Below are 25,457 nucleotides of genomic sequence, written 5' to 3' on the forward strand. Positions count from 1 at the left end.
TTCATGACTTTTTCCAGCTTGAGTTGATGGTGTAACTTCCGGCTCACAGTCCCCAAAGACACGTCAAGACGATTAGCCATACATCTTTGTTTTGGCGGATTTTCTTGCATTGCCATTTTGCGCAGTTTCCTCTGCATAGTGGAGGTGGCCTTGGTGCATTCCAGCTTGGTAGGCAACTTCGTTGGTGATCCAAATGGTGGAGCTTCATTACCCTTGACTTTTTAATAACATTTTTTATTCCACTTAAACTGATGTTGCAACCATTCTTCTTGCACTGTTTTCTAATGACAGAAACACTAAAGTGGGCGTCATAAAGAGCCGCAACATAGCCTTCCCAAAACCGGCTTACTTTGGGCGACATTTTGGTCACAGAGTGGAAACCCACACACTTGGAAACAAATTTAACACAACACTCACAACAATGATCCGGTTTTGTGCGTTATTGTCGTCCGCGCGGAAAAACAACTCCGTTCCCAGGAAGCCACTGCACAACACTGCAGGACGCCACGGGCCAGGTCGGGTGAGTCCATTCTGCCCGGGAGGGGGAAGGAACGAAATCGGCCAAACGTAGGCTGAACAACCTTTGTAATAAATTTCAAAACAAAATTGTCAGATATAATTTTAAGTCAAACTTGTCTGTGTCAAAAGTTGTCTATGCCGCCACTATTATTAAGTATACTGCACTATAAAATATGTAATTTTAACAGTAAATGAAGCTTTTTCTTTGGGGGGGAGGGTAATACTAACCATTACTAATATGTCTTAGAACAGAGATTAGTTCCATGGGAAAGTGTGGTCTTCATAATCTAACGAGACGCGTTGTATGTGTTGGAATCCTGCTGCGGCCGAACTAAATTTTTTTCATAATAAATTCTTGCTCAATACAAATTAACAAGTGAAAACGATATAGTATTTTCTTTCACAAAAGAAAATTCATGTTTTTCGCGGAATAGTGTCTTTTACCCCTTATTACGAGAATTAAATCAGCACGGATACTGTTCTACTTCCCTATGTAATTAAATATTTTTGATGCTTTTAAAGGCGAAATCCTTCATAAAACCGATGAAAATATTATTTTTTCTTTCTTTCCTGTGCAGTTCACACAAGACACTTAAGAAATACAGAAATAAAAACAAAATAATATTCTTTCATAAATCAAAGCATATGGCTATTAGTTTTGTATTTATAGGATACAAAATTTATCTTAAATGTTCATTATTACTAACATTTTAGATCCTGTTCGACTGCCGTTGTTTTTTAAGATGTAGATCGAAAAAAAATTATGTGGAATGAAAAGAATGAAGTTGAATTTTATAAAAATAAAGTGTTTTCTAAATTTTTCTCGTAACAAAATATATCACCTCTGGTGCTTGGGGTCCCAGGTTCGATCCCAGCCCCCGCCAAGTGAACTTTGTGGTGGACAAACACCGTGTGCGTGGGTTTTCTCGGGGTTCTCCCGTTTCCTCCCACTTTCTTCATTCCACCATTTCATTCATTATTCATCATCACCGTCTCCTTTCGCCTAACCGGCATAACCGTGGGACGTAAAACTCAGATTTCATTTAATTTCGTAACGAAATATAGGCTTACAGCTGAAAGCTAAATTAAATTTTCTTCCATTAGCTTCTATTACAGCTATGGTCGATCAAATTGATTTTTGTTATTTGGTATATGGTCAGAACATAGGAAACTATCATCTTTATTTCTGAAACTAAATGTAATTAAAATCATTTAGAAATAAATTACTCATCTTTAGTTCTAAATCAAATAGAGTACATAGTTCAACATCTTGCCATACCATTGCGTGTGATTATATAAATAGATAGAAAACAACTATAGTATGAACACATTTATACTTGAAAATGGTGCAGATAATGTAATGAACATCATGGATATTTCCGTGGTAAAAGAGGCGATGGTTCATATTAAAATATGACGTGACGAATGTGCTGAAGCATAAGTTTGTTTAATAGACTAGTATATATGAGTTTTCACTTTGAAATATAAAGCTTGAATTCGATTCTTGGCAGAATTTGAAAATTGTTTAAAGCGTTAAACCTAATCAACTCAACTCAACGTCGAGTGGCTGTAATAGTTGTCGTTTTCAAATGACTAAATTAGCTTCTCTTAGATTGTCAGCGTTCATTAACAAACGCAACAACCAAGTTTTTTTTTTTTTTCTTGCTTGCTTGAATTTATTTTTAGTAGAGCCATCTAACACAAACTCACTTTGTCTGTCTGTCTGTCTGTCTGTCTGTGTGTGTGTGTGTGTGTGTTTGTTTGTTTGTTTGTTTGTTTGTTGTTAAATATTTGTGAAAGTTTTACATAATTAATTTATTTTACTTATGCGTTTGTTTTATTTGATATAAATAAAATTGTAATATAAAGAAAATGCAAAGCCCAAAAGTTTTACATAATTAATTTTCCTTAAGTTTTTGTTTTATTTGATAAAATGTTATTATGAAGAAAATGCAAAGCCCCTTTTTGAATATCTGTTTTCGATAAAAGGTGCCCGAATATATTCCTTTCGTGGCAGTTAGTTCTTACCCACTGGAGTGGTCGGTTTGACCCAGCGTTTTACTTTATTTTCTTCTTTTTTTTTCCAAAGAACCCGCTCTTTTTTTGCGGAAGAATGACTTTCAATATGTCCGATATTTCGATTATTCACATCTTTTGAACGTAAGCCATAATGAGCATAACAACCGGATGGCCATTTATTAAGGCTTTAAATATTGATTCCTTCCAACCAATCTTTATATCTTCAATAGAGTCATTTCTAACTAAATGCCACTTGCATTTCACAAATCCCCAAAATTGAAGCTATTTAATATACAAAATAACTGAATAATCAAAATGTTATGTAATTGGGCGATGCAAATATGGTTTTTTAATACATTCATGTCCAGAAGTTAACTGACATCATGCAAAAAGACACACGAATGAAGACAGTGGACCCGTCGACAGAGTTAAATGTGTGGAAAAGTTACCTATGCAAGAACGCTGAAAGTCATACAACACAGAAACACATCCAATGGCGACTGTAAGGCACCTATCATGTGTGGATTCATACTATCAATTTCACATTGGTCTCGTTTGACATCGAAATAAACGTGCAATATTGAATTTTATCACCCAAACGGCTATACAGGTTGTACACCTTGTTCGCACACTGCGGATGAGGCTAATCAGTAACTTCTATTGTAATATACTCCACTCTTACACAAACATCCGTCCGAGGTCATCCAAAATCCGAGTGGTAGATTTTGGGTTGCAGTTGGATATCCAAGGGCGTCCAAGAAATGTTCTATCTGGTTAAGGTCCGCAGAGCGTAATGGTGATCCGGAACACAAGCCTTCACATTCGATCCTTCTCTCTGGTTATCTTTTTCAGAACTTACAAACAAAAGTTCTTTTTCAAACCTAGGAAATATTTACATCCATTGTAGCGTTAAACTGTGACAGTGGAAGTCGACTTGCAGATTTTGGAAGCGTCTTAAGACAAACTAATCCCATGCAAAGGATGTGACTGTAAATTGGACCGTAGAACTTCGTGTCCTCATATATAGTACGATAATTATGTTTTCCTTTCCGTTTGGTTTTCACTAACGAAATCCATGAAATTTGAAAACAACGCCACCAGTCCACCGTTCTTTAGGGGAGGGAATATTACAACTTTAGAGCAATCTAGATCGGTGAGGAATGGCTTCCGTATATGGTATTTATGGTTAACCTATCATACTTGAACGGAAACAAATCTAACGTAGGAACGATATCGTATCTATATCCATTTAGCATCCCCTTCTACCAGTGAGGCTATATGAGGCGAGGAACTAAAAAGTAAGAATCAAGACTACCGTAATGCATTTGTTATTCTTCCAGTGAGAATCGAACTCAAGATATGCACCCTAGCCACTGGACCAACACGGATGATTAGAGCATTCGAAACGTACATACACACAGATATACAATATATATCTGTCTATATATTGTAATATTTCTGTAATGTGTCTGGGCTATCACCAGCAACAATTCTGCCATTTTATTGGCCAAGGTAGAGAGGTCATTTTGTGGAGGATTTTGCTCATGGTGGGGAACGGTCTTAGGTTCTTGACTTGAGGTTTGAAACTTTTGAGGGTTGGGTTGAGAGAATGCCATAGAAGGATTAACTTGTTGTTGATATGTAGGTACATAGCTGTTCAATGGTTGTGTAACAGGTTGCGTTTGTACAGGATATGTATAGTAATATAGCTGTTGTATCGGATACATTGTTTTCGTTTCGGATGGTAAGCCATAGGATGTATTCTGTGGGTTAGGTAAATGATTCTGGCCGTATAGCATGTGCAGTTTTTGTGATAGCTGTGCATGCCCTCTTTTCCTTAGGTCATTAGCGGCTTCCAACGTGTTTAATTTAATCTGTAGGGCATCTACTGTTGCGAACCTTTCTAATGCTATCTTATTAAGAAAATCCCTCTGTAATCCCAAGGATAAATGATGGATCTTTTGTTCTTCTGTCGCTTCCGGTAGTAACTGCCTTATTGCTCGAAGCTTACGTAAAAAGTATGAGTCTCATCCATTCCTTGTTGAACCTCGAACAATTCCTGTTCTGCTCTATACGATGGGACCTTTGGCCTACATAAATGCTACTAACTTAGATTTTAAATCGTCATAGGACATCGTATCAAATTGATTTTGGTTTTTAAGCTGTAACACGAGATCTAGTGCTATGTCTTGTAGATATATCGGTAAAATTTCTTTCTTCTTGGCCGGTGACCATGACTGCATGGTTTCCATATTGTTGAATAGCATAAAAAATCTGTCCGGGTCTTCGTGCACGTGTCCCGCATACTTCGTCAAATGTGGTATGTTAAAGGATGTGTTAGATGCACCCTCTGTCATATTTGTGTTATTCTCTCCTGATCTGTATGTTTGTTTACCTGATCTAGTTTCCGGCATAAATCGCATTTAAGGAAGGTAAGAGGTAAAAAAGGGAGGGAGGGAGTTTATATGAAATTTAGTTGAATTTTGATAGCAAAACTTAGATGAATTTTGATACTGAACTTGTGACTGTTAAAAAGTTAATAAAAAGAGCGTCACGTTCAAAACTCCGGTGCCTTTCACCATGTAATGACTTTAGGTAGAATCAATAACAGACCGAGATTGATCCCCTTCACCAATTTATTATAAAATTTGTAAAATACAGAACGTCTTTGATTTACAAAGGCTAAAATAGTGTCTGCCTTTATTATTATCCAAGATGAGAGGAAAATGGGTGTTTTACACGTGCCCCTTCTCTCAAAGCAGTCTCCAAGGCACCTGCCGGTTCTGGTAAGTCTTGAAGGTTAGCCCCTTCAGCTCAAGGCAGCTTTTCGAGGCTTGGTTGTAGAAAGGACCCCTAGTCCAGTGCGACATCGGGAAGGATAGGTGTACTCCTAGTCCAGTGCGACCTCAGGGCGGTGTAGGTGATTTGATCAGTTAAACGACTGATGCTGGGTTCCTCGGTGGTCCGCCTTTTATCTGCCCTCTTCGGGTCCTTCCGTGAGGTCCGTCTTCTTTCGGCGTTCCTCGGTGTCTTCGTGTCGGCTTGTCCGCTAGGTTGTTTACAATCAATAGCACGTGTTGTGTTGACATGTGCTTTTGTTCTGATGTAGGGATCCTTACAATATAGTAATGCTCAAACCTATAGACGTCTGGCTAAAGCCAGTGGCGTGCAAGTGCGACGTTGTCGGGTGTCGTTTTGTGTACAATCATAACGTCAGACGTTAATGCGAGAAAAGATATTGAAAAAGAATTTCGTACCTTCAAATTTATAACCCTACGATGATATATATGAAATTGCTCTCTCCCTCGTCTTCGTATCACTGTTTGTATCAGTATCGATTTGTCCTGTTAGTTACAAATACGATATATACATTCAATGTTTTGTTTGTATGGAAAACACAGGTCGGAGGACGATGCAGACGCTTTGAACAAGGATGAGAAGATAAACACTTATACTGTTTTTCTGCGTAAAGAAACAAACCTACAATACGATATCAACTTTTTGATGTAGAATTGTTTCTTTTTCCCCTACGTATTCAGAAACATTTTTTTCTTCTAAGCGTACATTAACATTGTATCGCGAAAATAATTTTCAAGCGAAAATAATATTTCTCCCAAGCATCAAGTGAAGGAGACCGTATTTGACAACGTCGGGTAACTTACATTGGGTATTGTGAAAAGGAGGAACTCCTTAAACGTGAGGTTTGAGTCGGATTGCAACCAACTATTCCAAGTGTAATCCCGCAAGAGGTAGTAGATGCATTTAATCTTAGAGAACATGTACTGAACTAAACTGATATTCCAATAGTAAATAAAATTATATAAATACTAACAAAAACAACATGAAAAGGTAAGCCGAAAATAAAATAAAATACATACAGAAGGTGTCATACAACTTTTTCGTGTATAATTATGTGGGAAAAATAAGTGACAGTACATTATATCTATAGACGCGATGAGAACGCACTTTTGTTCACGATGATATGTGATTCTTTCACTTGGTAATTTCAGTTTCCCATCTTTTACGAATGACCACTGATTTCTTATATTTGTTTTGATAAAAGTACTACTGAGGAAGCAAACAAGATTTTCCGAAATGCTTTTGTTCAATATGGGTTTATTTTAAAATGTAAACAAGATTATTGTATAATATATGCACATGTTTCTTTGATTGTTAGCGTAGTATTACTGATATATTGTTTGTTGATATTTATTCATATCAAGTTTTCTAAATACAGTATAATGTATATTTTCAGGGCAGTCAATTTTGAGAATGGAGAAATGAATAATGTAAAGAACCAAGTTACAGGCCAATATGGACCAGTACCTGACACAGCACGGTATTACAAGAAAAATAACATCCCCTGGTGTGTCGTAGGAGATGAAAACTACGGTACGATATTCATATGTGTAAAACACTAGTGGGTTTTTTTCTTCGAAAACAGTTTAAATAAATACTTTTGTACTTAAGCTTCAGAAAGCTATATGCATAATATGTACAGTATCTTCTATTTTTGTGACTAATTCGGAGAACAAGTGACGTTGTCCATCAATTAAGGCCTTTTAATAACTCAGAATCTCAAGTCATTACGAGAATTGGAATAATGTTCAAGGATATGTTACCTATATTCATATTTTGTATGTACTCTTACGGATTTATAATACAATTCTATTTATAGAATATTTACATTTCCAAATACATAATAATGAAGTTATATTTAGAAGGTGTTCACGAGAAAGTGGAAATACTTTGGGTGCTGATAGTATAGGCGATTTAAAGCGAAAAATTCCCATGAACATAGATCAGATTCTCAAACTGCGAGCCACACATTGTTAACCATTTTGAATACCTCCCTACAGAAAAGTGTTTTTTACTCGGCATGTAATTGCCGTTCTGAGAAATGCTATAGCGCGTTGGAAATATAAAATAATGATATATAGTGTACTTTCGAATGGTGTATAGTATGGTACTCTACCAGAATTATCTCGAAAAAATTTCTCTTTTCTTCGAATAATTTGTGGAAATTGAATGGCAACACTGTCGCCGAGGTAGACCAGAAAGTAGCACAACTTAACCCTTTGTATGCCAAACATCCATGGAAAGTTTCAAATTGTTAGCTGTTATAGTGAATGAGAAAGAGAAATATTAACATTGATAACTGATGAATTAAAAAAATCGAAATCCTGGAAATCAATTGATAGTAAGAGGAACAAATACGGAAGTGAATTATCATCATAAGAAACGATAGATAATAATCATAAACTGAAGAAGGTGGCACACAAGAATTTCATGGAAGTTAATGGAAAAAGAATAAAACGAAAAATATTTCGAAAACACACTTGTTTAATCTAAGCAGTAAGTAGTAAACTACAAAATATACAATATTCAATTTTGCAAGGACGAGAAATAGTCTCGAAACTTTCTGTTTCCGCTTGACGTATCATACATCTCCCAGCAGATGTTCAAGAATACCACCACCAATCTCAATACATTTGTCAACTCTGTTTGGGTACTTTGGGTGGAACGTCTTAATGCACCACGGTTGTCCTTCAAGCGGGAACAGGCATTTATATGTTACGTCTTATTTTTGGCTACGTCTCCTTAACTGTGTAGATATTGTCGTCTTGCTAATGTCATAATAAAAAGCTTGATTGTATACTTCAGTATCACTTTCACCTTAATAAAGCATCGTTCAGCGTCACCTTTTGTGTTTACATTTTTTTTTCTCGACTTTCTCGAAAAGTAGGCATGACGATTTACTGTCACTCATATTATATTGTTTAACTCTACAAGGTCTATAGTATGGTGTATTTCTCACCTTTGGACATTTTTTCAGTTAAATGCTAATAATATTAGTTTGTCCTAAAAGCATTAAACCTTTCAAGGTCAAAATTGAAAATAACATTATGGAACAACATACGCATCATTTTGTTCGATAACCTTCTGCAATTTTTCCGACAATACCATATTCCTGTAGCTATGCAACTTCTGTAGTTTCTGGGCAAGAAAATTGTAACGTGTGGTTTTCAAAGGACTCTTTTGGAACTAACTTAACACCATTCAGAAAGGTCTGCTGTAACCAAACCAATCTGACGGTGCCAGGTCCAGGCAATTGAAACATCCCTGCCGAGTCCTCTCAATTTCTGACAGATCGTTAAAGATGGCTTTGTCAGCATGGATTAAGACACCTCATCTGTTGACCAGTTTCAGTTGTTTCTTTGGAATTGCTAACTGCACCCGTGCTAATTGTCAACAGTACAGGTCGAATTATCGTTTTGCCCGGTGGTAGCAGCAGCTCGTGATGCACGATGCTCTTCCAATCATACCAGTCACACAGCATACCTTCGTGGGCGTCAATGTTAGCTTTGCCATAGACTGTGGATCGTCTTCTCGCTTCGAGGCCTATCTTTGTCGCATATTGTTGTAGGTTATCCACTTTTCATCACTTATGATCAGTCGCTTCAGAAATGGCTCGAGTTCGTTAAGTTTCAGTAGATTCGCAGATAAATTTCCATCGAGTAAATGTTTTTGGATCAGATCGTGTTGTGTCCAAACATTAAGCTTCTTTCTATAGCCAGTTTTCTTCAAATAATTGGACACTGTACGGTGACGTATGTTTAGTTCCTTGGCGATGTCATCGTTGCTTACCTGCCGGTCTTGCTCGACTTTTGCTAGAATATTATTCTTCTTACTATGATTACTCGCCCACTGTGAGAAGCATCTTAAACATCGTAATTTCCAGAACGAGAGCGAATATTTTGGCTGATCCTTTTGATAACGTATCTTCTAAATCGATACATATTATTGTCACAGACCTCTGCAACATTTGCGTCTTTATCGAAATAAAATTGTAAAATGTATCAGAGTTTTGGGAAAAGTTCACTCATCTTCACAGCCCAATACCTTTCGTCTGATTATATGATTTTTTTACCATCTTCAACTGTCAAATAGCTTAAGTCTCACAAGCTGTGACTCATATACTCTGAGATTTCCACACTAGCGCTATTTTGTGCGCGAAAGGCTTAATACTAGTTTTAAATTACCTAATATTTTAGAATTAATTTATCAGTAGATACAGTATTATATTCGTATTTGTTTGCAATGATTAATTTAGAATAAATTGTCTTCATTTAACTGTATAACGACTTGTAATGGTAAGCTTCATTCTGAGTTTCGTACCCAATCACCGATCAAATCATAGTTATGTATTATACATAATGTGTATTATATTTTTTAAAAGATTTCCCATGGAGCGGAAAACTCATTTTATACTGAAACATTAACAATAACGGACGAAAGTTTGAAAGAAGTCTGCCAAGGCCAATGTATTAATTTTATCTTGGTAGGAGTGAAGACTCTCTAGTTAGTTTGAAGGTGTTTTAAGACACGTATTCAGAAGGGATGTATATTTTAGAGGGAGGGCAACTGTATCTTTAGACTGGAACATCTGGTATTTTCATCACTTAGGACAAAAGTGCAGGACATAAAAGTGCTACCCATTAAAACATTCCTGGTATCTTCAAGAAACCACATTACGTTCCTGTTTGTGATTCCATTCAGTGTCTGCCGACGAGCTGTTCCATACCATGTCATTGTGACCTCAGTTGGAGGAGTTCAAGGATGGTCGTAATGCTGTGGTTGATCAGTGTATATATTACACAGTATCATGAATAACTATTTTACCTTTTCTCTTCCTTGTGTACAGTCAATTATATGTTACATTTCAGCACAATAGTACCTTATTTAATGCATGATCAAATTTTATTATTCCTACTGGTTTCAGGTGAGGGAAGCAGTAGGGAGCATGCTGCTTTAGAGCCTCGTCATCTTGGTGGAAGAGCAATTATTGTAAAATCCTTTGCTCGAATTCATGAAACTAATCTTAAAAAGCAAGGTTTGTTGGCACTTACGTTTGCCAATCCTTCAGACTACGACAAAATTCAGCCAGATGACAAGATCTCCTTACTAGGATTGAATTCACTAGCTCCTGGGCAGGTAAGTGCCTTTAAAGCTAGGCATATCGTATTTATTTCTAGTGTTTCTTGTAGATGAATCAATTTAGATTTTTAGATGTATAAATAAATATAGTTACGTTAGGATTTCTCTCTATAATATACTTTTTTTTTTCATTTCCCAAATTCTTTGTTATCAGTATTTCATCAAGGGGAAGAAGAAATTTCGTTACTAGTTTCATCAAGGGGAAGAGGGTCCAACAAGGTGACGACAAACCTGGAAACAGAGAAAGCTAAGGAATTTGAGAAGAGCGGGAGAAGTCAGGAAGCTCTGCTAGGAGCCAGGAAATTTCGAATAAATTATAAGCGATTTTTGGCTCCAAATTACTGTATACCACAAGTGTACAAGACACTTTATTGAAAATGTATCCTTTAATATACTTTTACTTTGCTATGCAAGACTGAAAATGCAAGAATATTAAAAAGAGTGAATTTTCTTTTTACGAACTAGTTTCTCATGTGGATACGATACAGGTGTCTCGCTGGCTTACCGCCGCTAGCCGGACTGATAATAAAGTAACGCTTTTGATAGTATGAAGCGTATGAGAAAACCAGACAATCATCCACTTCATTCAGAATTGACAAATATGTTTTATTTACGAACTATTTTCTTTCTTATTCAAACAAATGAACTTAAAATAATTGTATTTTATTTTACATTAAAATTGTGTTGATTTCGGACTGTGCGAATACGCTGTTATTCCAAGAAAGACTGGATAATTATCTAGGCTGACATTGCTAGGACTTTATAAGTCAACACATGCAATGTACTTTAGTGTAACATTTCATAAATTGTCTATCAATCCCTTGAATGGTCCGGGAAATTCTAATTCTGGCAAGCCAACCCAAACGAAACCTAAGGCGGGGAATGCTAGTACATACTTGTGCTCTGTAAAGTAAGTCGTAGTTGCGCTTCTAATACGTAGTTTTCTATATTCAGTTAGCGTATATTATTCAAACAGTGAGTTTGCATTGCATATTCGTTTCTAAAGTAAAAAGTACTAAAGCAAAGGATTGAAAATTTTTAGTAGTAGCGTGATTATCTTTCTTATCTACTAACAATATGTAACAAACGTATTTTATTAAGTTGTGCGCATTATCTCTTGCTTTTACTTATGCAGTGGAATATAACTTTCGTGAATTATCAACAAAATGCAGTTAGATCGACTATCCAATGGAAAATTCATTTTTGATGCATGCATAATAGTAGTATAAATAATACCGATTTGAGCACAATTTTAGCACATTTGCATTTTTTAAGCTTTTTATAGACCAAAACAAATATATTTTACGGAAATAACTATACTAACAAAAAGTTATTTAAACGCAAAAGTATTTACAGAAGGAATGATTAGTATTTGGTTTATGGTGAAATAGCTCCATAAAATCAATAGGTTAAAAAATTTAATTTATTACTTAAGAATCTTGGTTAAATTAGCTCTCATTTAGTTTTTGTTTCATCCAAATCCATCAAGAAATAGCTGAGTAATTGAAAGAAGTTTGTATCGCATATATCAGCATTGATTGTTTATATAGTATATAAACACATATATTACACCAGATTATATATGTTTACGATGTTAGATGATGAATTTAATAATATAACGAAAGATCAAATATCAATACCAGATGTTTTAAGAGTACTAAACAAACATAAATACTCAAAATATTATGATGATATTTACTTAATACACTTTCACGTTACAGATCAAAAATCGTTAAATTTACAGTGTATAGAACAGACACTTATAAATGAAATTGAATAATTATATGATGCCTTTTGAAAACTTTATTTTTCAAAGAGAATTGTTTTTATAAATGTATATCTTGTACTATGTATTAAGAAAACACAACGTGCAAGTTGATACTGAATTTAAAGAATCTACTAAACAAATAGAAGTATTAATGTCATTATTTAAGCATTTAAATTGGACATTTACTATATAATAAATATGGATATATTTGGTAATGCTATGGGTAAGAAAGTGATTTTAACATTAGTGAGGAGCAATTAGAACTATTAAAGAATTTAGAGAATGTTAAAGAAGAATTTGATGAGTATAAAGTACAAACAATTTAAGAGTTATACGTTTTAGTCATCACATCTCTCAGTATGAATTCGAGAAAGGTTTTACAACAAATAACGAAAATACATGGGTTTCAAAAATAAAAGACTTATTAATATAGCCAATGGTATTGATCAATAAGATGTAGTAACAATACAACAACTTGAATCTATAAATAGTAATGTTAATAAGCAAATAGAAAATGATAGAAAGAAATTTGAAGCTATATTAAATTCATTAAGAGATAAACACATAAAGTAAGAAGACCTTCAAATAATGATGAAAGATAGTTTTAAATTAATTATGCAGAAAGAAAATATAAACTTGTTATGCCGATTGAAAACTAAAGATGTTCAAGATCCAGCATTTAGAATATTTAATTTATCTAATGGTTATAAATATCTCTATAATAGACAAAATGCATATGGAATTAAGTCGTAATAAATACTTTCTAAATATATTCTTAAACAATACTCTAGTTAAAAATTTTCCTTTAAACATTAAAAAGAAAGATATCAAGTATATCAAAATTCAGCTTTCGAACAAGGACAATCATTGTTCGTTATTATATATGTAGAAAGAAGCTTCGTGAAATATATTCGGAATTGCCATTTGCTTTAAGATATGTGTGGATATTGTTAAAATACTGGTTTGTAGATATTAACCATAAAAGGCAATCAAGGTTAAAAAATCCGCCTAAATCATCTTTCAAAACACTTTAAAGATAGATTATATATATGATTGGCCAGAGAGTCGGTGAAAATATAATTAAAATTGTTAAAATCTTTTAAATATTTTCTATATAATAAATACAAGTACTATGGATAATTCGGTCGGAGACGGGTTATCAGACTTTTAATATTTTGACTTCATAAACGTAAACTTCGTATTTTTCGTTCATAAACGTATATTACCAGCAATTAAACGGGTTGAATTTGTTACTGACAGACTTTCTTTTATTACTCTTAAGGGAGGGTGGTGTGATAATATCTTCAATTGGGGCATGAACATTTAAAACAATAAGGATGATATAAAAGACAGTTTTTACGAAGAAGTGGAACGGATATTTGACCAACTCCTGCGATACCATATGAAAATTCTATTAGGGGATTTCAATGCGAAGGTAGGACGAGAGGATATTTTCAAACCGATTTTAGGGAACGAAAGTCTGCATAAGGAAAGTAATGACAACGGTGTTAGACTCGTGAACTTTGCAACATCCAAAAACCTAATCGTGAAGAGTACAAAATTACCACATCGCGACGTTCATAAATACACTTGGACATCACCAGACGGGAAAACACTTAATCAAATTGATCACGTTTTAGTAGATAGAGGAAGGCAATCTAGCATAATTGATGTCCGATCGTTTAGAGGGGCTGATTGTGACACTGACCACGACCTGGTAGCAGCGATAATACGAGAGAGGTTATCGTTGAATAAAGGTAATATTCATTGTCCGAAAAAGGAGAGATTCAATTTAAAGAAATTGGAAGAGAGCCATGTGAGAGAGAAATACCAGATTGAAGTTACGAATAGATTCTCGGCTTTAGAAGATTCGGAGTGCACTAGTGTTGACGATACCTGGATTGAAATTAGAGATAGCATTAAAATTTCAGCAAAAGAAGAATTGGGACACGCGGAAATACGTAGGAACAAATCATGGTTCGACCAGGAATGCATTAAACTAGCAGAGAAGAGAAAACAGGCAAAATTACGCTGGCTGCAAAACCCGAATGAAATAACTACACAAAATTTCGCAGATATCAGGCGGGAAACTTCCAAAACTTTTAGAACAAAGAAACGCGATTTTTTAAAAGCTAAAATCAAGGAACTGGAAGATTATAGTAAAAATAAAAACATTCGGGACACGTATAAGGGAATCAACGAATTTAAGAAAGGCTATCAACCTCGTGCTTATATATTAAAGAAATCTGACGGTACAGTTCTCACTGACACGGAAAGATTTCTTTGACGATTTGCTTAACACGCAACCAAAAACTAGTGTGCGTGGAGAAAAGGAGATACACACCGCAGAACCGTATATTCCAGAGCCCAACCGAATAGAAGTAGAAACCGCTATAAAGAAATCTCCGAGTGTAGATCAAATTCCGGCTGAGTTAATTTTAGGTAGAGGCGAAAAATTGTCGAACAAGATACACAAACTCATTCTCCTTATCTGGAACAAGGAAGAATTGCCACAAGAGTGGAAAGAATCAATCATTGTTCCAATTCACAAGAAAGGCGACAAAACTGACTGTAATAATTATCGAGGCATTTCTCTTCTGTCAACATCCTATAAAATCCTATCAAATATTTTATTAGCAAGACTTGACCCCATACACAGATGAAATTATTGGAGATTATCAGTGCGGATTTAGACGAAATCGATCAACTGTCGCCCAAATATTTACCATTCGCCAAATACCGAAAAAAAGTGGGAATACAATACCCCGGTACATCAACTATTTATTGATTTTAGAAAGGCGTATGACTCGGTTAGGTGAGAAACATTATACAACGTTCTTACAAAACTTGGAATACCGAGAAAGCTAATTAGATTAATTAAGATATGTTTAAATGAATCCCAAAGTAAAGTCCGATTAGGAAAATTTCTGTCCGCGAGCTTTCACGTGGAAAATGGCCTGAAGCAAGGAGATGCGTTGTCACCATTATTATTTAACTTCGTTCTGGAATACGCGATAAGGAAAATCAAAGATAGCAACCAAGGCCTACAGTTTAACGGTATTCATCAGGTTATGGCATATGCTGATGATGTAAATTTAATAGGGGATGATAGGAGGACAATAAAAAGAAATGCAGAAATCTTATTAAACGCTTACAGGGACATGGGTTTAGAAGTAAATGCAGAGAAAACTAAATACATGGAGGTACGCCGGGACCGTAATACGACAAATTATGGACGCGTTAAAATATTAAATAATACTTTTGATAAAGTGGATAGTTTCAAATATCTAGGATCAATATTAACAGACGAAAATGATACTCACGGAGAAATTAAATGTCGACTAAAAGCAGGGAATTCGTGTTACTATTCGGTTCAAAATATCTTGTCGTCGCGAATTCTGTCGAGGAATTTGAAGCTTAAAATATATAAAACGGCCTGTTGTTCTGTATGGCTGCGAAACATGGTCACTTACTCGGAGGGAAGAACATAGACTGAAAGTATTTGAGAACAAGATCCTGAGACGAATATTCGGACCCAAGAGGAACGGGAATGGGGAATGACGGAAACTTCATAACGAGGAACTACATAATTTATATGGTTCACCCAACATTGTTAGGGTCGTCAAGCCTAGGAGGCTTAGGTGGGCGGGTCATGTAGCTAGAATGGAAGAAAGTAGAAACGCTTTCAAAATATTGACTGGAAGACCAATCGGAAAACGACCATTAGGAAGACCTAGGCGCAGGTGGGAGACAATATTAAGATGGATCTCGCAAAGATTGGAATACAAAGTAGAAACTGGATGCAGTTAACTAAGGATAGAAGTCAGTGGAGAGCTTTTGTGAACGTGGCATTGAACCTCGGGTTCCATAGGCCATACCTTCTCTGACCACATCTCCTCAATACTAAAGAATTCAATGCGCATGTTGGGACTTCTTTATCGATTCACCGAACTACGCACTGTTTCTTCATTAGCAACTTTTTATAAGACTTTAATAGCGCCCAAGATCGAATACTGCTCTCCCATATGGGCCATGGCAGCACCTACACATCTCTCCAGACTTGATTCTGTTCTCAATTTCTTCATTGCTATAGTCCGATTTCGTGTTCCTGCACTTCGAATATTATCTAAGAAGGAGCTCTTGCGACATCTTAATATTCAGACTCCTGAAGTACGCAGAATTATCTCTGATCAGAAATATCTACATAAAATAGTTAATGGAACCTTAAGATCGGAAATATTACTTCAGGAACTATCCTTACGTGTCCCTTCCCGCATCACTCGGAATACCCACCTATTCCATCTTGCCCGTCCTAGGTTGGCTGTTATACAGAGGTCTCTTTTTTATAGAATACCAAACAGTTATAATCAAGTAACAACTGATGTGGACATTTTTTCGAGCTACCCAGTGTTTGAAAGAGCAATTAAACGAGCTTTGACGGAATAGTTTTACTTTTACACTCTTTTTTTTATGTTGTTGTTATTGTTGTCTTGTTTTTTTTCTTTCTTTTGTTAGCATGTCCCTGTGTAAAATGGCAAAGTTATGCTGTATCTGGGAAATTGTTCAATAAATAAATAAATAAATAAATAGTTAGTTAATATTTTGACTTCAATGTTATTCAATTTTACACGCCTTACGTAGTCTACACACTAAATTTCAACTTGCACAAATGATGGTATTCAAAGATATGGGGGTTGAAAATTTTGCCAAATATATAGGGGGATTATAGAACATTTGACATTTTGACTTCAAAATTGTTATTCGACTCTACATGTCTTACTTAGTCTATTCACTAAATTTCAACTTGCGAAAATTAAGGCATTCAAAGTTATGGTGGGTCAAAATTTTGCGAAAAATATAGGGGAGGGGGTTATAGGACTTATGATATTTTGACTTCAAAATTGATGTTATTCGATTCTACACCTCTTACTTAGTCTGTAGAGAAAAGACGTGTCGAGGGAGCCATTTTGTAGAGGTAAAGCCATTGACTCGAGAGTGCCAATTTAAACTAATTAAAATTTCCAATATCGGGCTTCCGAAGAAAAAAAAAAAATCTAAATTAATTTTATTGACCGTGTTTCTGAAGATGACTCCCAGTCACGACCTCTACTTCAATAAAGAGAGTAGATAACGAAGTTAGAAAGAAGAATAACAGAAGAGGAGGGGAGGGAAAGGTAGGAGAGAAAGAGAGGAAAAGATAAAGAGGAAAGAAGGAATGGTAAAAATATTAGAGGATTTTCTTTTCCGTATCCTTCTTGTATTGCATACCGCTCATACCACTGTGACCTGGATCCAGGTAACTATGCAATTTTAAGTTACCCAAACCCAGCCCATTTTATCAGGAGTGTCGATTGTTTATCTTTAAACTATATATATAAACTGATATATTTACTTAAATTCCGATAATACTTTGAGTTGCTCAAATTTTAAATAACAGAAATATATATTAATAAAAATTTTAAACATAATGTTTCACTTGGCTTTAGCTTATTCTTCGATGTTAGCTTGTCTTTCAGAGCCATATCAAACTAGAATCTACGTTATCACATTGACTACGACTATGGTGCGGTTTATCGACATTCACACACATGAATATAATTACTGCACTTAATATCACAAGAAAACACTAGTACTTAAAATAAAATAAAAAATCCATCCATCCATCCATAAGCACACAGCACACACACACTTACGCACAGGACAATGTTATTTTCTTTAAAAAAAAAAAAAAAAGTTATTCTATCTAACAAAATAAGGTAGAATAAAATTACAAATATAAATATATATGTGATGAAACGAAATAAAACAATAAAAAAAAACAGAAAAAGGGTAAATTTTGCTTGGAAATGAGTTCTTCTCTCATGTTATTATTAACTTCACTTCTTAAAGCGCACGTTCACTGCACCATGTTAGGTGTCCTTGCACTAAAGTGCACATCTCTTAAAAATTTAAGTCCTTGCACAGAAGTTCACATTAATTGACCCCTTGTACAGCGGTGGACACTTCTAAATGGTACACCTTAGCCGTAAATCTCCATATGGCTGTACCATTTAGAAGTGTCCACCGCTGTACAAGAGTTTCCGAGCGTTCATTAAGAGGACAATTTATGTTCACGTGGTGTTTCTATTACACCTTTCCAAAACATTTCTAGTGGATATTTTTATACATTATCCAGTTTTTTTCACTTGAACAGTTTTTTTCCATATGAGATATCCGTAAATATTACTTATATTTACTTAGTTCAAATCGGTTCAATTTTTTCTAAAGTTAAATCCAAGTCTCGAATTGAAATATACTACAAAGTTTATTAATTATCATAACGTTATAATCGTTCACCGGAGTTACAGGAACATCGGAGGGAAGTAAGTTTCAAATAATTAATGGAAAACTTAAATTGGTTGTATTAATTGAAGAGATTAGGATTCTTTTTTCCAAATTCAGTTGCTTAATCTCGCACCTTTAGATCTTAATTTCCGTCGCAGTGTGACCACGATTACACTAAGGCGAAGAAGATTCGGTAGTTTCATACTGGCATGGTTCTAAAATATGGAGGCTAGGAAATTTCATTGAACATTCATCACTATTGTAACCTGCCCTTTAACATGCTTCATGCTGTTACATACATATAGGGTTTAGTTTGTGACACAGGGTTTATATTTCCCGACACCAAGGATTCACATGTAATATGGCATAGTGCTTTACATTCTACGACATACAATGATTATCTAACTACGTGCAACATATTTATGAAAATTATGGCCAACACACACCGGCGGGGTAGGTAAAGACCGTTTAACACATTCACATATATTATCAATATTCACTAATATTTTCATCATATTATATTCATTTTACTTATATTTACTTTACTTTTTATTTTACGTCAATTACACCGTTTAATAAATTTCAAGCTTCATTACTCATTGCCACACATTAAATACAGCTACGTAATTAAAATCACAATAAACATATCAAAAAGATAATGTATTAACGAATCCTTAACTGTTCTCGAAATAAGTTACCCGAAATTTACGGCAGGTATACAGAGGTTTCTAGATTCTCCTGGTAATCGTGGAAACAAAAGTGAAATTAAAAAAAAATAAGACGGAATTTTCAACAAACAATTGATAGGCCTGTACTATGTGAAAATATATATATATATATATATATATATATATATATATATATATATATATAGGTCTCATACCCTGCGATCGATCTCAAACACAACTGGCCGAAACTAGTAGCATAAAGCTTCGTTGGTATTCTCTAAGAGCAAATAACCTTACTAGTTCTGTCTGTCAATGTCTCAATTAAATGTTCCAGGTTAACTCTGCGTATGAACGATTTCATAATCAAATACAAGAATGTAAAATTAAAAAAAGGAAAAAATATAAAATAAAATAAAAAGAGGGGAGGAGAGGGTTGAGAAAAAAACACGTAAATAGAAAAGTGCAAGAAAACAAAGAAAACGAAAGAGAGAGAAGGGTCGTTAAGTGATAAACGAACCACAAAAAAAAGGTACGACAAGTGTCGATTTTAGGCCGAAATTTATTCATATTTTTTCGAAACGGGACGGGCTTAAATAACGCCACGCTGGGGTGTCTTCTGATCGGAAAGTTTCGCAAGTCCGTGCCCAGATCAATACATTCATATGGAGAAAATAGTCCCCATAAATGTACTAATACTCACCGTATCCGGCCGAACCAATCAGAATTACGAACGGTCTAGCTGTAAGGTTAGTTAGGTCTATGTTTTGGAAATTTCTAAAACAACAAAAACTGTTCGATATCCCAACGACAAAAGTATGAGTTAAGGTAATAGAGATTTTAAAGAGACTATATTCAACGGGGATAACCAGAATAAGATAAAAAAAAATTAAATTTTGTACTAACGAGTTGTCTGCCAAATTGTCGCTAGTGGCTCCCAGTACACAAGGACGCCAACCTTGAAGTGTCGTGTAAATTTCCAGGCTATCTAATCTTAAATTAAGGAAATTGAAGATATAAGGGGGGAGGGGAGAACGACACTCTGGTATGGAAACCACATATAAAAAAAAAAAAAAAAAAAAAAAAAAAGGATTTCTTTACAATATTATTCACTCTTATCCCATTCTTCACTTGTGAACCTTAATAAATTTTAAATTCGATAACGACTGAGAAAGAAGAAATTTTTTAAAAAAATCGTAGGGGACTAACATTAATTCAGGTTTTTAAGATTAGTTAGACACTTCGGTCGTATTACTTTCATGAATTAGCTACTTTAATCCGTAGCTAAATATAAGCTATTCAACATTTATCGGTATTTGTAATTAATTTTGCTGAGAAAACCAATTCGTCGCCACCTTGAACCTTTCACAGCTATTTCTATCTATTCACGCTTCGATTTCTTAGTCTGTGTCATTCATAAACAGAACTCGAGTCAACAAAATTTATGAATTTATTTGTACAAGGCAAACTCAATAGCCTAACTTAACACAACACTTGTTTCATGTGAGTTTGCAATGTGAGAGCCAGTGGTCAAATGTTTCCTATCTAACGATGAATATTTAATAGGAGGTGAAGTAGCACAAGTATATCTCTAGTGACAAAATTCACTTGGCACAAGTATACTTTGGGGTGGCCATTTACATAAACAACGACGACTCATTTTAAAAAATTCTATTTACTTAGTATCGCGACGACGCAGATTTAAAGCACACCCAATAATTAATATAGCCATATACACCACTATCAATCAATATATTAACTACTCCTAACCTACATTCACAGTACTCTTTAGTAAATCCTCTACTCAAGTCAACATATTCGAGGAAATACAATCGACCAATGGCTAGTACAAATCAAACTTCCATGAACCCAAACACTTGTATCCGTAACATACCGTATTCGTGTTTACCTTACGTAAATTTTTAGTAATATAAAATTTTCGCTAGTGAGTTGAATAATTTTACACGCATATTTTACTAGAATTCAATCCTAATTATTCTTAACAGGTGGGTAGATAAAACAACACGAGAGAATGTCTGTTTATAAAGTGACTGAAATAGTTTTTATGCTGTTAAGGTTCTAAAATACGGACTAGTAAGTTCTGTTAAAGCCAAACGCGAAGTTGAAATTTTGCAATTACATAATTATTTCGAGTTGGAAGAGGTAAAAGTTGCAAATACCGATCCATCTAAATACAACCTACTAATCTGAAACATTGAAATTACTCCAGTTGTTGTTATTTTTCGAAATTATAACAAAATATGCTCATTTTATTAATATTATTTCCTTAACCAGTCGACGACAATTGACTGACGCTTGTGCGTACGCTGTTTCCCTACTAGAGGGCGCTGTGAATGCATAGACTAACCTTGTGCTGATAAAAGTTTAAACATCTGAATACTGAATTCCGTACTAAAGCAAGAATAAAATTAATTTTGTGGTTAAGGTTTTGTCAAAAAAATATAAGAAAACAAATAATTAATTGCATAAATATAACACTAAATCGTCCTCAATAATCCACTCACTCACACACACAACTATTCAACTACTGCACCATAATGACATCAATTACATAAAACTACACATAATATAAATACGAATTACTAGTTAGAATCTACACGTATAAATATTTCACTATCCCAATAATATGGCTCTGAATACATAACACGAATATTCAAAATAAATTTTGCGGAGGAAATTTCGGGGCCCATTGGCCCTGAAGTTCTCACTAAATCATTGCTAAGTTCAAGAGGACCTATCAAATGGTCCTGAGAAGATTCCCCCTCCCCCCTGAAGGGAGAGGATTTTTGTGCAATTTACCTACATTATGGGAGCAACAAATCAAGATGGATAGAAACCCGGTTCGAAATTTAAGCTGTCATGGTGTCGACCAACTTAGCACACCTCAAATTACAATGCATCTTGTTAAAAAAAAAAAAAAGGAAAAAAATCTCTCGAACAAACACACTGTACAAACTAGGGACAGGGACAGGTTATTCCTGGTGCAAAAAACGGAAAATTTTGATGAAATTTTAAAAAAATGACGATGACAAACTCCTAAACCTCCCAATCTTGTCTGTAATAACTAACACTTTTTACTCACTGCTTGAAGACTGAAGATTGAAGTATCCAAACTTAGTCCAAATCAATTCCACTCATCTGTCATGGTGACTGAATTCCTTCAAAATCATTAATTTCTTTGCAAAAATAAAAATTTCGGATTCCAAATATTATTCACTGATTGCTGAAATATGTTAAACTAATGAAGTCTAGGATCGCAACTGTTCCTGAACTATAAAGTATAATACCGAAATAGACACACCAAATTTTATAACGTCACTGCATCGGAAATCAGATGTTGATCATTCGATGACTGATGATAAAAGACACGATCCTACCTCTCGACCGAGATGAGCTGAGATCTCCCAGCCAACCACAGCCAAGGAAAACACCCTCTTGACTAACGCTATGACGCTGCAAAAACATCTGGCAGAATTTCTGATTTTGGGAATCTCAGAAGGGCGAGGGGGTTCTAATTTATTTTATTAATTTTATGATTGGAGGATTCTTTAGGAAACACTTGTGTGTCTGTTCTGACAGATGGTTTGGAAGAAAAAATTTATAAACCAGATTTTTACCCATTGTTGTTGACCAAATAAGGAAATAAACATAGAGAAAATTTAATTACTATTTAACAAAAGAGAAATATTACCAAAAATATAAATTTGGTCTATTTCTTTTAGTTATTATTGAATTATATGAAGAAAAGTTAATTTTTAACGTAAAATGAATAAATTTAACAAGTAAATCGAAAATTTTACTATTAAGAGCCATTATTTTATAGGGTGTCCCATTTCTAATTTCACTATTAAAAAAAATATTATACCTAACTGTAATAGGTATATTACAAGTCTACACATTAAATATTCTCAAGATTAGATTTTAACATCTATTAGTTTTCAATCGGCAGATCAAGTTTATATTTTCTTTCTGCATAATTAAGTTAAAACTATCTTTCTTCATCATTTGAAGGTTTTCTTTCTTTTGTGTGTTTTAATACAGCTTCAAATTTCTTCTATCATTTTCTGTTTGCTTATTAACATTACTATTTATTGATTCAAGTTGTTGTATTGTTACTATATCTTGTTTATCAATGCCATTGGCTATATTAATAAGTCTTTTATTTTTGAAACCCATGTATTTTCGTTATTTGTTCTGAAACCTTTATCTAATTCATACTGAGAAATGTGGTGACTAAAACGTATAATTCTTAGATTGTTTGAAATTTATATTCATCAAATCCTTCTTTCTTAACAACATTCTCTGAATTCTTTAATAATTCTAATTGCTCCTCACTTTTCTATCTATAGCATTACCAAATATATCCATATTTATTATATAGTAAATGTTCGATTTAAATGCTTAAATAATGACGTTAATACTTCTATTTGTTTAGTTGATTCTCTAAATTTAATATCATAATATTTTATATTTATTTTGAAAAGAATGACGCATGAACCATGATATTAGGATGAATAGTGCTAAAGCAGTAGAATTTAACTAAAAGTAAGGATAATTGAAAATCCTCCCGACCTTTCTGAACTTGAATGACCTCCTAGGGGCAAACATACGGTCAGAGGAAGTGACAGGGAGTCTAGAAATTCTGAGGAAGATCAATTTAATGGAATAACAACACCTGTTGCTTTTACCTTTTCCGGTTGAACCAGCTCATATTTTAAGGAGCTTTTATTGCTTCTGCCTTTCTACTACGTAGTTTCCAATAGACATAAGGATCATAATGCCGTTTACGACAATTTGATGTCTATAATAAGTAAGGTGATAGGTAAAATTTGATATATTGCTTCAAATAGCATAATGTTAAACTTTAATGTATTGCTTAAAATGGCATATTTGCGCGAATTTTCTAAAACAATTTTTATTTACTTTGCTTCTGTAACATAACAATACTTTTTGGTGGATGTAAATTGCAGTAAGTTTTTGGTATTAGATGATTTTAAGCAGTGCTGTAATCTTCAACAGTTTTCACCATATCTCCAGTACGGTTTGAGATATCAAATAGCTGTAAACGGCACGGTTATCTTCACATCTATTGAAACCCATCTACACAATTGGAGGAGGTACACTCATATCCAAAATTATTGTCGCATGTCTATAAATATGTTGTTCTAGGAATTTAATTTGATAACGAATTCGCCCGGTATTTCTTATGTTAGTATGTGTATAATCGGCAAAGACATGTATATGGCAAATTTCAACTCAAAAGAGCAGTAAATAAGAACAATAAAACGAAACTAAAAATTTCTTATTGTAAACGGGGGGAAGAATTAATGTATGTGATGCATAATTTAGAATAATAATTAATTTACTAGAATGAAAATGTTGGAGGAAACATCACACACAAGCGAATAATTACTAAGATTATGCACACCCTTCCACTCACAAAGTTTAAACTAAGTCAGTCGGTAGAGTCTGAATTGTTAATAGCAAAATTTTGAAAAATTAATCTAGAAAATAATTAGCATGGAACTCTTGATTTCAAGGATGTGCGGTTTTAACATCCACCCTGAGTGTGAAAATTACCAACAGCAGTATGAAACATGCTCATCGTATTCACGGTTTAGGCATAATACCGGCATCTGGCCTGAAAAGAAGACATAAGGACAGGAAATTGTAACACATACCTGACGGCCAAGCTGTCTGAAGAAAAAGAGAATCCAAAATTTTCTCTCCAATCCTTTTAATGTGTAGGACGAACACTCCACTTATGCACAAATAATTTATTACAGCACTCGCGCGCGCAGTCTCGAAAATGAGACAAGAAAAAAAAATATTTTAAATTTTGTAAAACACTTATAAGGAAGCGGAGCTCTCGCTTATCGCATTGTTCGTGCACAAAGTTAAAATACTTTCATCGTTGTCTTCCTCTTGAAGTGTCCATCTAAGTTTATTCCAACTTCACTGCACCACGACGTCGATTCCTTCTGCTCCCTGTTGTTGATGGCCAAGGTTGACTGGAGTTACCATATCCCCTCTTCTTATGGATCTCTGGATCTCAGCTGTTTCTCCTTCTGTGGTTGTCGGTCAGCAATAGCAGCTGGGCTTCGTTCCTTCAGTGGCGGCTCTGAAGGCTGTCCTTCTGATCA

The 25,457-nt window shown here is 34.5% G+C and overlaps 1 protein-coding gene across 1 annotated transcript in view; it reads left to right on the forward strand.

Moving 5' to 3' along the window:
* The window catches only part of LOC145664455 (aconitate hydratase, mitochondrial-like), a 417,790-nt gene that overhangs the window by 379,016 nt on the left and 13,317 nt on the right, over positions 1 to 25,457 (forward strand). The window contains exons 13-14 of the mRNA XM_081731145.1: positions 6,794 to 6,930; positions 10,322 to 10,533. Coding sequence (XP_081587271.1) covers positions 6,794 to 6,930; positions 10,322 to 10,533 — 349 coding nt within the window. The remainder of the gene's footprint in view (positions 1 to 6,793; positions 6,931 to 10,321; positions 10,534 to 25,457) is intronic.

This window comes from Thermobia domestica, chromosome 11 (assembly GCF_964235325.1).
Source record: "Thermobia domestica chromosome 11, izTheDome1.hap1.1, whole genome shotgun sequence".
Lineage (NCBI taxonomy): Eukaryota > Metazoa > Arthropoda > Insecta > Zygentoma > Lepismatidae > Thermobia > Thermobia domestica.